At 37.5% G+C, this 16,659-nt stretch overlaps 1 protein-coding gene across 12 annotated transcripts in view; it reads left to right on the plus strand.

The window, feature by feature from the left end:
• The window catches only part of LOC145252590 (cysteine and glycine-rich protein 1-like), a 390,115-nt gene that overhangs the window by 206,790 nt on the left and 166,666 nt on the right, over positions 1–16,659 (plus strand). The window contains exon 1 of one of the 12 annotated variants that reach the window (XM_080112257.1): positions 10,258–10,400. The exons of the other annotated variants lie outside the window; for them this stretch is intronic. Coding sequence (XP_079968383.1) covers positions 10,376–10,400 — 25 coding nt within the window. The 5' untranslated portion in view covers positions 10,258–10,375. Of the gene's footprint in view, positions 1–10,257; positions 10,401–16,659 lie in introns of those variants that run through there. 12 annotated transcript variants of the gene reach the window in all.

Here is a 16,659-nt window from a genome sequence, read left to right on the forward strand (position 1 = left end):
CGCTGATATTTTTTAAAGTCATCCTCTCCTTTCGATTGTCCAGCCTTAATTTAAGCACAAGTCACTTCCGGTTTGGCAGTGACTGTATAACAGCAAAGACGTCAGGTTTTTTTTTTTTTTCCCAGTTCTTTTCCTCCTTCGGGGTATGGGTTCGAGCCTGCCTTCCTACTACCACTTTTTTTTTCTTTTTCTCTACATACACCTCTAAACACCCGGGCAACGCCGGGCTGAACTGCTTATATATATATATATATATATATATATATATTAGTAGAATACCTGTTCTAGGATGCATATGAGCAATAAATATACATAGATGACCTATGACACAATGTCTGATAACCTATTGATTCAGCATTTATGATTCCATAAAGGACTTCTTCTCAATGCCTTCAATCTGTTTAACTCGATGCCATCATCCATTTTGTGATGTCATAAATCTTTTTCCTTAATGTTTTAATGGATAATATCAACATTTTATGACGTCGCTCTTTTTGAACTGACACAAGCAAGATATTTATAAAACTTATTTAGTTTGGCCTTCGGGACAAGATCAAAGTGTAGTATCTGTTCTTCAGATGCTGCAAGCTATGACTAGCTAAGACCAGATGTGGGGGCAGCCCCACATGCCTGACCTTTAACCAGCTCCCATTTCCCACCTCTCGGGAGCTGGTCCCCTTTTTCCCTTCCCCCTCCCTTCACTCCTCACATTAAAAATCGGCCTTGTGCCTAATTTGCTCGGTGGGGGAGCAAATAAATACCATCTGTTCTTCAGATGCTGCACTTCTATTTCTTGTTCTCTTTCGGTGGAGGAGAAATCCTTCACGACTGAGACAATTTTTATTTTTGTACCTTTTCTCCACGTTAAAAAACGACCCTGGTGTCTAACTCTGCCCCGTGGGGAGGCATAGTAAATAGGTACTAAAGTCTTTGGGACTAGACAGCTTGTTTATTTACCACATGATGAGGAGGTTAGACACAAGATCAGGTGAGGTTTTTAAAAGCCAGTGGATTGGATGAAGTGCAATCTGGTCTACGAAATATGCTGGAGCAGCCCCATCTGCATTCCTCAAAAAGGACGCCTCAGGCGATTAGCAATATCATTCCTATTCAAAGAGAGAAAGTAAAGTGGGTTGACTACATTGAGCTGAACAGAAACATATTTCAACCCGAGAGAAACTGACTGGAGGACATGTCCTAAACTTGTATAAACTATTTCAAATTGCCACATAGTTGACTCATAATCCAGTGACCTGTGGCCGTTCTGGCTATGAGTTGTCTTCCCTGTTTTAATTGATGATGTTATTCTTTTATTGTTTTAATTGATGATGTTATTCTTTTATTACTTCAGCATTTGTGACGTCATAAAGAAGCTCTCCTATGATAAAGAATTTTCCCTGGTGTCTTCCAACTCCATTGAAGTGAATGACGGCATTCTTTTGTGACGTCATCCATTGTGCCTTTTCTGTGTCTTTGTGTACAAACAAGATCTACAGAGTAGTGTGCTAGTAATAACATCATTCTTGTGATGTACATTTTTTTTTTTTTTTTTTTTTTTTTTTTTATAACTCGTAAGAGATTTCTTGGCCTTCGGACCAAGATCAAAGTGTAGTATCTGGTCTGATGCTACACTTCAATTTTTTGTTTTCGTTCCTTTTTTTCCCACATTAAAAAACTGACCCTGGTGTCTAACTCTGCCCTCGTGGGGAGGCAAAGTAAATAGGAACTCCTATTATTTGGATTCTTTAGACTGCTGTTCTCATCTTTAATGTTATTTTCAAGTTTGGGTTGATGTAATCTCTGACCTTCTTCAGGTGTATCTTGTCAAACTCTTTAATCTTTATGATGAACTTTGGAACCTCTGTGTAGAACTCGGGAATCTGCACAATTTCAAACGGAATCATTTTATCTAACCCACGGAGGTAGCATGCTCTTGTTCCATCAACCATAACTAAGTAGAATTCCTAAGTAATTTGCAACTGTATTTTTAGTGTTGCCCACACTGAGGATTGAACCTTCAACCTTCAACCTTCAGAAGAGTGTAACTTTACAACTGAATTTTACTAAGTACTCTATCCAGTACAGCAGGGGCCTTTGCAGAAAATATAAATAGTCCTTATCAAAAAAATTCAGAACCGTAATATTCAATAGCATTTAATACAGACCTTTGTTGGTCCCCCGACAAAAAGTGGGTGGACCTGTAAATTCACCCTTGTCCGCTCGCATTTTTCTTAATAACTGCGCCTTGGAATTTTTTGAAATTTTGCACAAGCATTAAACATGATATGAGTAAAAAAAAGTAATTACAGATTTTCCGGAAAAACTCCGGTTGCCTCTCTCGGGCTGCCTTTTGTGTTAAATGGCTAAAATTGACACTTTTGTGCTTATTAAAAAATAAATTGATGCCTTGGACTTTTATAAAACTTTTTGAAAAATTGTAACTAACTGATTTCTATATAATTTTGTTTGTCTATACTTTCCAATAACTCTTGAATATGCCCCTGGGGCTCTTTTAGGGCTAATAAAAACACTCCATTTTGGGGACTATTTTACCATATTTGTCCAAAATTTTTCTGTGTATATCTATTTAGCAGTTTTGCATGGTGCTGAACTCAAATTTAAATATGTTAAGGGGTTCGGGATTTGGTGGGCTAAATGTGAAGGGGGAATGATGGACTTAGTCATTTCTTTTTTTGCATGGTGCAGAACTCAAATTTATATATGGTAAGGCCTAAAACTGCAAATAATAATCTGATAGCAGAAAACTTGTCTTTTAAATTGCGGTCCTCACTATAACCATAGAAGACATTGTTGAGACCCCATTTGGGAGTGTGGAGAATATGGAGTTGCCCCGTAACTACCATTGCTCCTAAGTTCACTTTGGCTCGGAGTGGTACTACTTCTTAGGGCATTTGGTGCTATTAGATCAGGCTGTCTAAAGATACTTGATTGCTAAACAAAAATGCACCAAACATTGATGTTATTGGTTTTTTTTTTCTCTCCTTTCTCTTTGCCAAACTCAATCATGTTCTGCAAAGTTAAAAACAGAAGCAACCTTTTTCTTTCTACAAAACAAAGCAAACGTCATGAATAAATATTTGAAGATATAAAGAACTTGAAGCATAAACAATTTTTTCAAAATTGCTGGATTTGGCATTAATTAACCCCAAAAGAGTTGATATACCATAAAACAAAACCACCAAACCAAATCTTTTAAATTGCAACAATTGTAAATAAATCCAGATAAGCCTAACATTCACAGGAAACATGAGTTGGAACAATTATATCGAGGGCATTGCCAGGGCCGCTGCAAGGAGGGTGGGCTCTCTCTACCGTGCTAGAAAACTACTAACACCCGAAAGTATCCTGTACCTCTATAAGGCAACCATTCGCCCATGTATGGAGTATTGCTGTCATATTTGGGCTGGTGCATCGGCTACTAGTCTCTCGCTCCTTGACAGGGTTCAAAAGAGTCGCAAATCTGATAGGCCCTAAACTGGCATCTAAGCTTCAGCCTCTGTCCCATCGACGAAACGTTGCATCCCTCTGCCTGTTCTACAAGTATTTTAATGGTGAATGCTCTGATGAACTGCAAGCACTTGTGCCCTCACGACGTGAACACCCTAGAGAGCCCCGACAAGCTGCAAAATCCCACCCCCACACTGTAGAGATCCCTAGATGTAAAAGATCTTTCTACTCCGATAGTTTCTTCCCCAGAACCGCTAGACTTTGGAATTCCATTCCAGGTCACTGCTTCCCCAACTGTACTGACATGCAGAAGTTCAAGTGCAACGTGAACCAACATCTTGCTGCCCAAATCCCTACATAGTACCCCAGTAGTTGTTTCCCCTGATAGTAGCCCCCTACACCAAAGTGGCAATGTGCCTTGTTTGGGGTGAAAATGTAATTAAAAAAAAAAAAGCATTAAGTCCAAGTAAATAATAATAAATTCAAGTAAGTAGTACCACTCGATGTAATGCGTGTGCGTTCTCAATTTTGTGCTATACATGTGGCAATCAAATTGAAGAAATTACAGATACATGACAGACATTAGGGATAGCCTAAAATGAATTACTCACAGTGGTATGCTGATGTAGTGAACCTATTAAAAACATTTCCTGATGAAATGGGTTATTGTGGGAGTACATGCAAGCATGTGAGTGAAAATACCTTCAATTTACTATATGAATAACTGTGTTAGATGTTGAGCCGGGAAAAGGATGTAAAAAGAATTTGAAAGAGAACAAAATGAATTCATATTTTCTGAAAACGTGCATCGGAAATTGTTTTAAACGGTCGTAGAAACAAATTAGCATATGCAGGTTTTGGTTCATTAGCTATAATGATCAATGAAAAATTTAGAAAAAAAAATTCACTTTGCTTTATTTTGTACTAGCGGGAGGGGTGGGGGTACCCGGCGTTGCCCGGGTGTTTGGAGGTGTGTGTGTTTTTGGGTAAATGAAAACAAAAATCGTTGGCCGGGTGTTTGTTTGTTTAAAAAAAAAACAAAAAAAAAACGAAGCCTTGACGCACAATTGGAAAATAAAGTGTGAAAAAAAAAAAAAAAAAAGGTGCGACGTTTAACGGCAGGTGCCCGTTTTTGATGACTTAATGACGTCAACTTTGAGTGCAGGACAGTGTTTTATTTACTGCGAGTCTGTTCGCTTCTTTTTTTATACGAAAAAGCTTAATGCACATGCGGTGATCGAAAAATCTTGAATATTTATCTTTTTGAAAGTCGGGCAAATTAAATAGGCAGGTGACCCCGGTTGTTAACTCGTAGATATTATCATTTAGGCGTGATATAAAATGTTTTAAGAAGTGAGTCGACCGATCACTTCTTGAAAAAAAGCCTTTCTTGGACATACACAAAAAAGCGAACATACATACACACACACATTTTCGCTTTTATATTTATAGACTAGTCCAATCATCAAAAAATAAATATTATCTATCTTGGATTAAAGAAGAGTTATCGCCCTTGAGAAGTTCATGTCAGCTATTTTCAGATGTAAACAAAAAAAAATGTCTCATAACACAGACTTCAAATAATCATGCATCCAATGGCTTCTACATTCCCATTTAATCTGTAAGTTGTTAAATAAATGTATTTAGGGTGACACTTCGTCTGTTGATCATTTTTGAGTGCTTATTAAACCGATAACACATATTAGACGTAGAAAAAACACAACCTCAACACTTAAACCAATATCTTCCTCATCTCTGCTGTGTACCTCCAGGGCTCCAATAAAGGTTTCGTTTAAGGAAAACTTTTCTTTTTCTTTACTAATGAGTCATTGCCTATCAAAGCCAAGAGCAACTCAAAGGTAATGATTAGGGCTATAACAGAGTATTCTTATTGTTTTGACTCTCGAGTATATATCCGTCACAGTTAATCAACTGAGAACCACACCACTCTATATAAAAGCATATTAGATATCAACGGATACACACTCGAGTCAAAACAATGAAAAGAATATGCTGTTGTCCTAGCTCTAGTAATGATTGAGATGAATGCTCAGATGAATGATGAAGAATATAATGGAGGAGGTACTGTTTCACAGATAAGTTTTTGAAAAGAAACTCTGTTCATGGAAATTCCATTTGATATTAGTTACCACAAATGAAGAGAGGAAATTTCTTTCCAATTGTGGTAATAAAACGAGTTCTTGCAGTGAATATGTTACAAGGAGGCATCAGAAATTAGAGATTAAGTACGAGAAAGAAAGAATTTTAGGTTTAAGCTTAGCATGCAGAATAGTCTAAAAAAAGAATTTTTTTTTTTTTTTTTTTTTTTTTTTAATGAAATTTTTCCTACAGGAGAATTTTGAAAAAACTTTTCACCAAATAGTTAGTGAACGACGAAAGATTGTATCCTTCAAATTTGATGCAGCTTTATCATATATCGTATATAATATCATTTATCGTATATAAATAAACTTTGTCTGCATGAGTGCAATGTAAGTCTGTGTCCACTGTCTTTCAATTCTCATTTTCCTCCTTAAAAGTATGGCCTGATGATGCTATTTCATCGGATGGCACACCATACAGTCACCTTATGTTGGTCAAGAGAATGATGGATATGTTCATGGGGCTGAGCCTGTGCCCAGAAATCCATATTCTGCTTAAGTGGCAGAGAGCCTCGTCTCAGAAGAAAATCCAACAATCCAGGATCATTTTCAATCCATTGACTGATATCTTCACAACATGCTTCTCATTCTGCCTTAATGCGACCAGTTTTCTTCTGCAAGATCTGAATTTTGTAAAGAAAGAGACTAAGATCATGATGGCAGATCCTCAAAATCAATGCTTTCAAAATGCTAGTTTCTTATGAGAAACAGCGTGTTGATTTTCTAAGCAATTCTTCAAGGCGTTCTTGTAAAATCTGAATATTGTCAGAAATTATGGCTGAATGATGTTGACTATTGTGGTCTTGGTAGCCATCTGCCACACTTCTTGTCTCTCGAAATTTAACAACCATTCGTTGAATTATCCTTCTACCAGGTTCATTATCCCTGCCAAAATCTTTCCTGTATTGCTGCTGCGTCAGAAGAACTGATTTTGTGTGCAAAGTATGCCTCGATAATTTTTATCCGCTGCTGCATAGTGTAGCATCCAGTTGAATCTATATTAATGTAAAAATAATCTCTCAGACCTGTTGTCTACACTTAAAAGAAAAAACATGGGGATAAAATTGTAAATCACAAATTTGGAATGAAAACAAAATAGGGTGCTTCTTTATACCATTCTGTATATTTTCCCTTTTTATTCTGAATTTTTTACTATGCATATTTTTTATTTATTTTATTTATTTATTTTTTTTTGTTAAACTTACATCTCTTTTCTAGTCGATAATAGAAAGCCTGAAGAAGTCCATTGAAAGGATCACCTGCAATTTTCTGATAGCCATGAAAGCAGTGTAATCCAAGTGATTCTTGTGACTTAATCTCGCATTCCCTTTCAAGTCATTCTTACATGTCATTGTTTGATACAACCAGTTTGCAACAACGGTTCATGTGACCGGGAAAATGCTGATAACAATTTTTAGCATTTGTTTATGAAGAATTATTTCGTCCGGAACTAATGTACGTTTTTATATTCAGAACAGAAATAGTTAAAATGTTGAGTTAATGTTAATTTACTGTCAGTTCTTGCCTTTCCATTTTTAACATATAAAGCAACAATCTTTTTTTTTTCTTGTATAAATTGTGTATAAAAATACGTTTTACACTTTTCTTTTCTGTTTGCATGAAGTGCTTTATTAGGTTATTGCATTGGCATGTTGAGTATTTTTTCCATTTTATTATCTGTGGTAGATTGGGCTTATTTATTGCTTCAAGTGGTATGCGACAGCCTGTATTGGATCACATGATTCAAATTACCTAGCTTAATTTTGTCATTAGTTTCTTTCCTCAAACTAAAGTTTCCCCTAAGTAAAGCTTCGGTTTGGGCACGCATCCCCAAAGTAACGTTCCCGTTTGGGCAGGCTTTCCCCAAAGTAACATTCCCGTTTGGGCAGGCTTTCCCCAAAGTAACATTCCCGTTTGGGCAGGCTTTCCCCCAAAGTAACGTTCCCGCTTGGTCACGCTTTCCCCCAAAGTAACGTTCCCGCTTGGTCACGCTTTCCCCCAAAGTAACGTTCCCGCTTGGTCACGCTTTCCCCCAAAGTAACGTTCCCGCTTGGTCACGCTTTCCCCAAAGTAACGTTCCCGCTTGGTCACGCTTTCCCCCAAAGTAACGTTCCCGCTTGGTCACGCTTTCCCCCAAAGTAACGTTCCCGCTTGGTCACGCTTTCCCCCAAAGTAACGTTCCCGCTTGGTCACGCTTTCCCCCAAAGTAACGTTCCCGCTTGGTCACGCTTTCCCCCAAAGTAACGTTCCCGCTTGGTCACGCTTTCCCCCAAAGTAACGTTCCCGCTTGGTCACGCTTTCCCCCAAAGTAACGTTCCCGCTTGGTCACGCTTTCCCCCAAAGTAACGTTCCCGCTTGGTCACGCTTTCCCCCAAAGTAACGTTCCCGCTTGGTCACGCTTTCCCCCAAAGTAACGTTCCCGCTTGGTCACGCTTTCCCCCAAAGTAACGTTCCCGCTTGGTCACGCTTTCCCCAAAGTAACGTTCCCGCTTGGTCACGCTTTCCCCAAAGTAACGTTCCCGCTTGGTCACGCTTTCCCCAAAGTAACGTTCCCGCTTGGTCACGCTTTCCCCCAAAGTAACGTTCCCGCTTGGTCACGCTTTTCCCCAAAGTAACGTTCCCGCTTGGTCACGCTTTCCCCCAAAGTAACGTTCCCGCTTGGTCACGCTTTCCCCAAAGTAACGTTCCCGCTTGGTCACACTTTCCCCAAAGTAACGTTCCCGCTTGGTCACGCTTTCCCCAAAGTAACGTTCCCGCTTGGTCACGCTTTCCCCAAAGTAACGTTCCCGCTTGGTCACGCTTTCCCCAAAGTAACGTTCCCGCTTGGTCACGCTTTCCCCAAAGTAACGTTCCCGCTTGGTCACGCTTTCCCCAAAGTAACGTTCCCGCTTGGTCACGCTTTCCCCAAAGTAACGTTCCCGCTTGGTCACGCTTTCCCCAAAGTAACGTTCCCGCTTGGTCACGCTTTCCCCAAAGTAACGTTCCCGCTTGGTCACGCTTTCCCCAAACTAAAGCTTCTGTTGGGTTTCCCTCCTTTATACTTGACAAAAATAGAGCTTAGTCTGACGATTGATACGATCAAACAAGATGCCACAAGTCTGCTTCCCAACAGACTACAGCATGGTGGTCTTAAAGTTTAATGCAAACAAATACTTTTTAGAGCCGTTCCCATAGATAATCAATTCCTATTAAGTAACCTTTTTCCCCATTCCACATATTGTTCCTATTCCTTTCATGATGGCAATCATTTGTTAATTGCCATCACTTTAATACTTATCATCGATAGGTGATGGCCAATGAATAAAAAAGAAAAATACAAATGTAAAACATCCTTATATATTGTTTTACTCGCATGAAAATTAGATATTATATTAGACATGGAATAAATCCATGAAAAATAGAAACTTGTTTTTAGTTTTTTTTAGTTTTTTTTATTAAGGATTTTATTTACCTGTTCGTTTGAGACAAGCATCCACTTACCTGTACTTAACCTTTTATACGTGCTGAACTATTTTCTCAAGCCTCACTGTAACAATGTAATAAATCAGTGACATCACATACATTGTTTCGTCTCATCATGCTCAAGTTTTTGACGGCATTGTCTTTCGACTGTCATGTTTAATTTTGCAGAAGTATTCTTTTTTTTTTTTTTTTTTTTTTTGCTCTATCATGCGCGAAGCTTACATTTACAATAGCACATTCTTTGGTCTGTCAAGCTTAAATTGACAATAGCACATTCTTTGGTCTGTCAAGCTTAAATTGACAATAGCACATTCTTTGGTCTGTCAAGCTTAAATTGACAATAGCACATTCTTTGGTCTGTCAAGCTTAAATTGACAATAGCACATTCTTTGGTCTGTCAAGCTTAAATTGACAATAGCACATTCTTTGGTCTGTCAAGCTGAAATTGACAATAGCACATTCTTTGGTCTGTCAAGCTGAAATTGACAATAGCACATTCTTTGGTCTGTCAAGCTGAAATTGACAATAGCACATTCTTTGGTCTGTCAAGCTGAAATTGACAATAGCACATTCTTTGGTCTGTCAAGCTGAAATTGACAATAGCACATTCTTTGGTCTGTCAAGCTTAAATTGACAATGTGTCCACAGATCAAAATAATAATGTCAGTCTGTTGGTCTGTCACGCTTAGGTTTGAAATATCACTTTTATTGCTAAGCATGTCAATGGACATATCTTAAGAATGGATCTGATTTACATCCGCTCAACACCCCACCCATACTCATTCCGTAATTCATTAATACAGCGAATCGGCACACGGGGGGGGGGGAGGTTGCTGATCCTTTTGGTAGAATGTGTTTAAGAAATCTTCCCTCCTTTAAAAATAGATTTGTAATCCTGTCATATTTATACGTACGTCTTGAATTTCTTAATTGATTTATTCCCCAGTTTGGGTGTTTTGTGTCAAGCCACATTAAAGAAGAAAAAAAAAGCAAAGTGGGTCTTGCTGGTTAGGTTAGTAGAAGCACTGTGGTGTGCAGTGCGTAGTAGAGACATTCTGCAGAGTGTCGTCTTGTCTTAAAAAGATTTTCAGGTGATTTGAATTGTCAGGTGTTGTGCTGGCTCCTGCTGATTAATCCCCCCCTCTGCTGTGCTCAGTCCCGCTTAGTATATAAATAAACAAAGCAGAAGAACATTGTAGGACTGACTCTCTAGTCAGTCATCGCAATCAATCAGGTTGTCAATTTACCTCAGGTATTTGGAGTATTACGATTTCAATTCTACTATGCTGATCAGAAAACGTGTTTCAGGTAAGACGTTTTTAATAGTGCTACTACTTTCATGAATTGATTTTTGAAAATTCATGTATGTATATTTTCATGTGTAAGTGTGTGTGATGATATAAAAAAAAATATTTTATATATCTCACCTGTCTGTTTAAAATGTATGTATGTCTGCCTAAAACTTTCGACAGAGGCAACAAATTTTCACGAGATCGGTATCGTTTTAAAGCTTGGCCCTTTCGGACGACAAATATCGAAAAATTGGTTGAAAACAGTAATTCCTTCACCTTCAACAGGGCAATTTTCTACAGGGAGGGGTCGCTTTTTTTCACCGATATTTTCAAAAGTAATACCCTCTTTTCGATTGATTAGCCTTAATTTAAATGTTTGCCACTTCTGGTTTGGCGATGGACGCAACGGCAAAGACGTCACATTTTTTTTCCCCTCCTTCGCAGTACTAGTTCGAGCCTGCCTGCCTACTACCACTTTTTTTTTTTTTTTTTTTTTTTTTTTTTTTTTGCTCAACACACACCTCCAAACACCCGGGCAATGCCGGGAACCCAGGCTAGTTCTTTTATATAGTTCAGAATGATATTTATTTGTGTTTTTTCTGAAAGCTTATTTACATGAATCTTCACCTTGACATTGTAGTGTCTATCTGGTGAAAAAAAAAAAAAATATCTGAAAAGAAGATATTCGTTTGGCAGCTTGAATTTGTTAAAATATGATTTTATTTATTTATTTTTTACAGAAACACGTGCAAGTTTGTTTTTGTTTTTTTTTTCCCCCTCTAAAATCGATATTAAATCATGGCATGTTATAACCCTGATCTGTCGTTTTATTTATATCTAAAAATCCCTTTAATTTTAATAAAGTTGAGCCCTATCTGGGGAAATAATAAAAAAAAAATATATATGCAATAAACTAACGTTATACAATATTCATGACTTCCCTGTTGTTAGAACACTTTGTGTTCTCATTTGGCAATTATAGGTGTTTAATTCGCCTTCTCATGACAATTGATGCTGGCTTGGAGGTAATATCCTAGCAAATGGAGTCAAAGGTGACTTTATAGCTGGGTTCATATCTCCCAACCAGTAATGATTGTCAGTTTCCACACTGATGATTGTGAAAGCATGAAACACTAGTGTCTGTAGGTATAAAAATAATTGTTAATATTCTAAAGTATATACTTTAGAGAGTTAGGAGAATAAAATCAATTTTATAGGAAGAGACTGATCGGGATAATATAAAGCTCAACAAATTTTATTGGAGCTTATACAGGAAACAATAAGAGTGGAAAATGAAGTCGCAAAAACTATATACTGGTGAACATAGAATGGTTCATTTATTTAATAAAGGTATACAAACATTCAGTTGGGGGATAGAGGGGACTCTTTATGCCTCTATCCCGCAACTAAATGTTTTTATACCTTTATTAAATAAATGAACCATTCTATATTTACCAATATATAGTTTTTGTGACTTCATTTTCCACTCTTATTGTTTTATAAGTAACTAGCGGGGGGTACCCGGCGTTGCCCGGATGTTTGAGGGAGTGTATGTAGGAGAGGGTGACCCTGTTTTAATATTATTAAAAAAAAAAAACACAATGTTAAGAAAAATTGGAAAAACCAATACAAAGCAAAACAGCGAACAAACGTGTAAAAAAAAAAAAAAAAAAGTGTAAAAGAGGAAACAAACTTTAGGTAGAAAGATAGGCTAGAACCAGAAACATCGAGGCTAAGGCGGAAAAAAAAATGCCCGACACGTTACCCCTACGCCAAAGAGACATACAACTGAGAACGGATAAAATTAAACCTTTAAAAACACTTGTAGGTGGTTTTAAACTAACGTCAACGTTTTCTAGGTCAAACATGCCGTCATTGTCGTAGTAGCAGGAGCAGAGAAAATGAAGGAACAATTTTTTCGGCACCCCTCCTTGTACAAACCTGATGTGTTGCCCAATTTTTCGATATTTATCGGGCGAAGGTTGGAACTTTAAAATGATACCTATCTGCCGAAAATTTGTTACCGTGTCGAAAGTTTTTGCAAGACATACATACACACATTTTTGCTTTTATATAGACGTACATGAAATTTGTTCAGTTTTTCAACTATTTAAAGTAAATCAGGTCACGACGTCATCTGCCGCATGCGTAGAATCGGTCATTGTCACGAGAGGACCGTTTTTGTTGACCACCCCCTCCCCGTCGAAAATTGTCGATTTCGGGCCAATTTTTTGATATTTTTCGAGCAAAGGATGGAGCTTCGATGTGATACCGAGTTTGTGAATCTTCGCCGCGTCTGTCAAGTTTTTAGCAGACATCCAAACATACACATGCACATACATACATACATACATACATACATTTTCGCTTTTATATATATAGATATATATATCTGGGTTAAACGACTCAAAATAGGTTGATACGCTGTAAAACAAAACGACCAACTACACACACACACACACACACACACACACACACACACACACACACACACACACAGTATCTCCAAAAATGTACTCTCACTTCAAATGACAATAAATTTTTATTTATGAAGATAGAATGAAATGGAATAGCCTCCAATACTGAAGATAAATGTAATTAAAGAATCATATTCTCAAATGTTCAAATTGATGACCATTATTGTTCAGACATTGCTTAATAACAAAGTGTGAGTATATTTTTTTTTTGAGACCCTCTGTATATGTAGTTTGGTCTCTCGTGCTTAAGTTTCTAATAGCGTTCTCTTTGGTTCGTCACACTTAAGTCAGTTATCTCACTCGCGGATAAAGGTTAATAAGTGTACAGTTGTCAATAGGACAATGACGTAGTAATCGTTAGTAGTGGAAATTTGGTAAATTGGATTACTTAAGGGGAACGGCTCATCAAGAACTTGTTTACGTTGGACTTGAAGACAACCATATTATAGTCAACTGGAAAGCAGGCAAATGGAAGAGAGTTCCACAAGTGTGCAGTTCTAAGAAAGAAGCTTTGTTCATGGAATGTATGTTTAGGTTTAGGCATAGATAAAGAGTGGGCGAAATTATTGATAGTGTTTTCAGCTAGACAAGTGTTTCTCGTGTAAGTTTGACGAGGGGGGACCATAGATTGGAGCTCAGTCTAGCACTTGCCATGAAAATAACAGGCTCGCAGCATCTCTTGTGGTCATTTTACTTACTGGCCACCGAGTGAAAGTTCAACATAAGTCTAATTTAAACATTGCTTTTTTTTTTTTTTTTTTTTTTTTTTTTTTTTTTTTTTTTTTTTTTTGCTAAATGGAGCTCGCTCCAGACAGGATATGAAGTCACTTGATGTAAAGGAGCTAAAAAATTTTAAATACATCAGTCAAAAAATAGTTACGATAAATAACGATAAATGTTAGATGAATAGATTCCGACCCAGAAAACAACAATTCTTTCCCTCTTTATCAGAAACTTCGGCCATGGAATGTGAGGACAAAATGACAAAATAAGGGAAACCAGAGTTACAAGGCTGCTGACAGTAAACTCAAGGTTTACTTTCTACTCTTGAGAGTTGCTAGTCAACAATATGGTATAGCTATGACAGGTTTTTCGTTGTTTTATATGCTAATGAATCACCACTTATCAAGACCACAAGCTACTTAAGTAGAAGTGCTCCATGAGGGCAGAGTTAGACACAAGGTTGGTGGGAAAAATCCAGTTTCCCCAAAAGGGACACTCTGAATTGGAACAAAAATAAAAATTGGTTCAGAGGACAAAAAAGATCAAGTGTAGCAGCATTAGAACAGATACCACACTCTACTCCCAGCCAAAAGGCCAAGTAAGGATTTCTAAAACTTGAGGCAAATGCTTAATGAGATTTTCACTTGGATGATGACCAATGTTATGAGAGGATTTTAAGCAATAGGCGAAACGGGGAGAATTTGATTACTTAAAAGGCTGGCTCTGCAATTATTTGTTAACATTGGACTTGAAAACGACCATGTTATAAGCAGCTTATCAACTCCTGCACAGTATCCAAATTCTAACTGCTCGTGATGGAGTCTCGATTTCAACTTTTCGCAGCCGCCGTAAACAGAACCCAAATTCTAGCTGTTCAGGACTGAATCTCGATTTCAACTTTTTGTGACCACTGCTAACAGCATCTAAATTCCAAATTTATTGGAATTCATGTGTATCAAATATGGTTGGATTGCAAATTTTACTGATGGTTCCATGGATGGCGTTTTCAGGTAATTAACCTTTATTAATAGTAAAGATTTAGAGGTTCCGTAACTGTTGATTAAAATTGAAACTAGATTTGGTATGCAGTGTGATCAAAAGAGAAATACTTAATTATACAGCTTTAATAGCTATATTACAGACCCCCCCCTCTTTTCCGAGTGCTAGATTGAGTAGCTTTTTACTCATGGTGGTTTAATTATTGTCATCAAAAAATTACAACTGATGAGCCATGATCACAGATTGAAACAAAGCTTTCGAACATAATAAAGGATAAAAACACATGTCGAAAGTAAAAACAAAAACGCTTAGTTTTATTTAACACTAGCGGGGGGTACCCGGCGTTGCCCGGGTGTTTGTAGGTGTGTGTGTGTTTTTTGGGTAAATGAAAACAAAAATCGTTGCCCGGGTGTCCCGGGTGTTTGTTTTTAAAAAAAAAATGAAGCCTTGACGCGCAGTTGGAAAAAAATAATGTAGTGAAAAAAAAAAAAAAAAAAAAAAAAAACGTGCGACGTTTAACGGCAGGTACCCGTTTTTGGTGACTTAATGACGTCAACTTTGAGTGCGGGACAGTGTTTTATTTACCGCGAGTCTCTTCGCTTCTTTTTTTATACGAAAAAGCTTAATGCACATGCGGCGATCGAAAGATGTTGAATATTTATTTTTTGAAAGTCGGGCAAATTAAATAGACAGGCGACCCCGGTTGTTAACTCGTAAATATTATCATATGAAGTTTTAAGAAGCTGTGAGGTGACCAATCGGTTCTTGGAAAAAAGCCTTTCTTGGATATACACGAAAACGCACACACAAACATTTTCGCTTTTATATTTATAGATGTTGCATATTTTATTATTATCTATTTATACCGTAGTACCTTTTAACGTAGGTACCTGGGTCATGGTTTTCAGATTATAATTTATTCGCTTGAATTATCCTATTTATTAAAAAGGAGGATAGGTGATAACATACCACGAACATTAAATTAGTATATAGATACGCTAATTTAATGGTTGTAGTATGTTATCACTTTCTATCATCCTTTTTAATAAATAGGATCTCCCGATCATCAGACGCAATGTAAAAAAAAAAAAAAGTCACTTTTTGGCTGTCCGTGAAACTAAAATATACTTCCTTCGTTTTTTAGCAAGGATCCAATGGTAGTATCTGTTCCGTCTAAAGATGGTAAATGATATTGTGGGGTTTCCGTTCGCGTCGGCCGTCCATACAATGAAAATATGCTACAGACTCCTATAAGGATATTGGACATAAACTGTAATAACCAGGTTACTTAGATAAATACTTCTACTGGCCCTGTCGGTGGGGCATTAGAATACGCCGACTGCCCCCCTGCAGAGGGTAAAAGTCCCTCAATGGGGGTCCTGGATATGACCTTAAACTATATCCAGTGGTGAGGCCCCAGCTTGTGGGCTTTGGGGAGTGTGGAACCACCCTTTAATTACCATTGCTCCCAGGTCCACTCTGACCCGGAGTGGTAGTACCTGTTAGGGTCCCAACTATGGGTTAAATAGAAACCGATGTGAAAACAACAAATATATTCTATTAAAAACATTTTTCTTCAAAATCTTTAGATTCGGCATTAAATAACCCGGAAAGGGTTGATATGCCGTAAAACAACCAACCAACCAAATACGTTTACAGTTTTAACAAAATGGCTACAATAATATCGCGAGGTCTCCATTCATGTTGAATGCTTACAGAACGTCCAATAGCAATAGATTGCATATGAATGATGCCACTGTGGAATTTCCACAGGTCCTGTTAGTTATTATATTAATTATTATTATTATTGACAACATCCAAATGCACTACACCATCACCCTGATTGTGAGCAAGATGAAGGGCAGAGTTATACACAAGATTGTGTTTTAACATGGAGAAAATCCAGCTTCCCAAATAGGTGTACTCTTGATTGGGACAAAAATAAAAATTGCCTTATTAGTCTAGAAGGATTTCTCCTCGACTGACAGAGAAAAAAAAAATAGAAATCAAGTTTAATATCAGAACAGATACAACACTTTGTTCCTGACCAAATGTTGGTTTTCAATGTTTCCACTA

This window comes from Euprymna scolopes, chromosome 29 (genome assembly GCF_053919585.1).
Source record: "Euprymna scolopes isolate OS-2025 chromosome 29, ASM5391958v1, whole genome shotgun sequence".
Lineage (NCBI taxonomy): Eukaryota > Metazoa > Mollusca > Cephalopoda > Sepiida > Sepiolidae > Euprymna > Euprymna scolopes.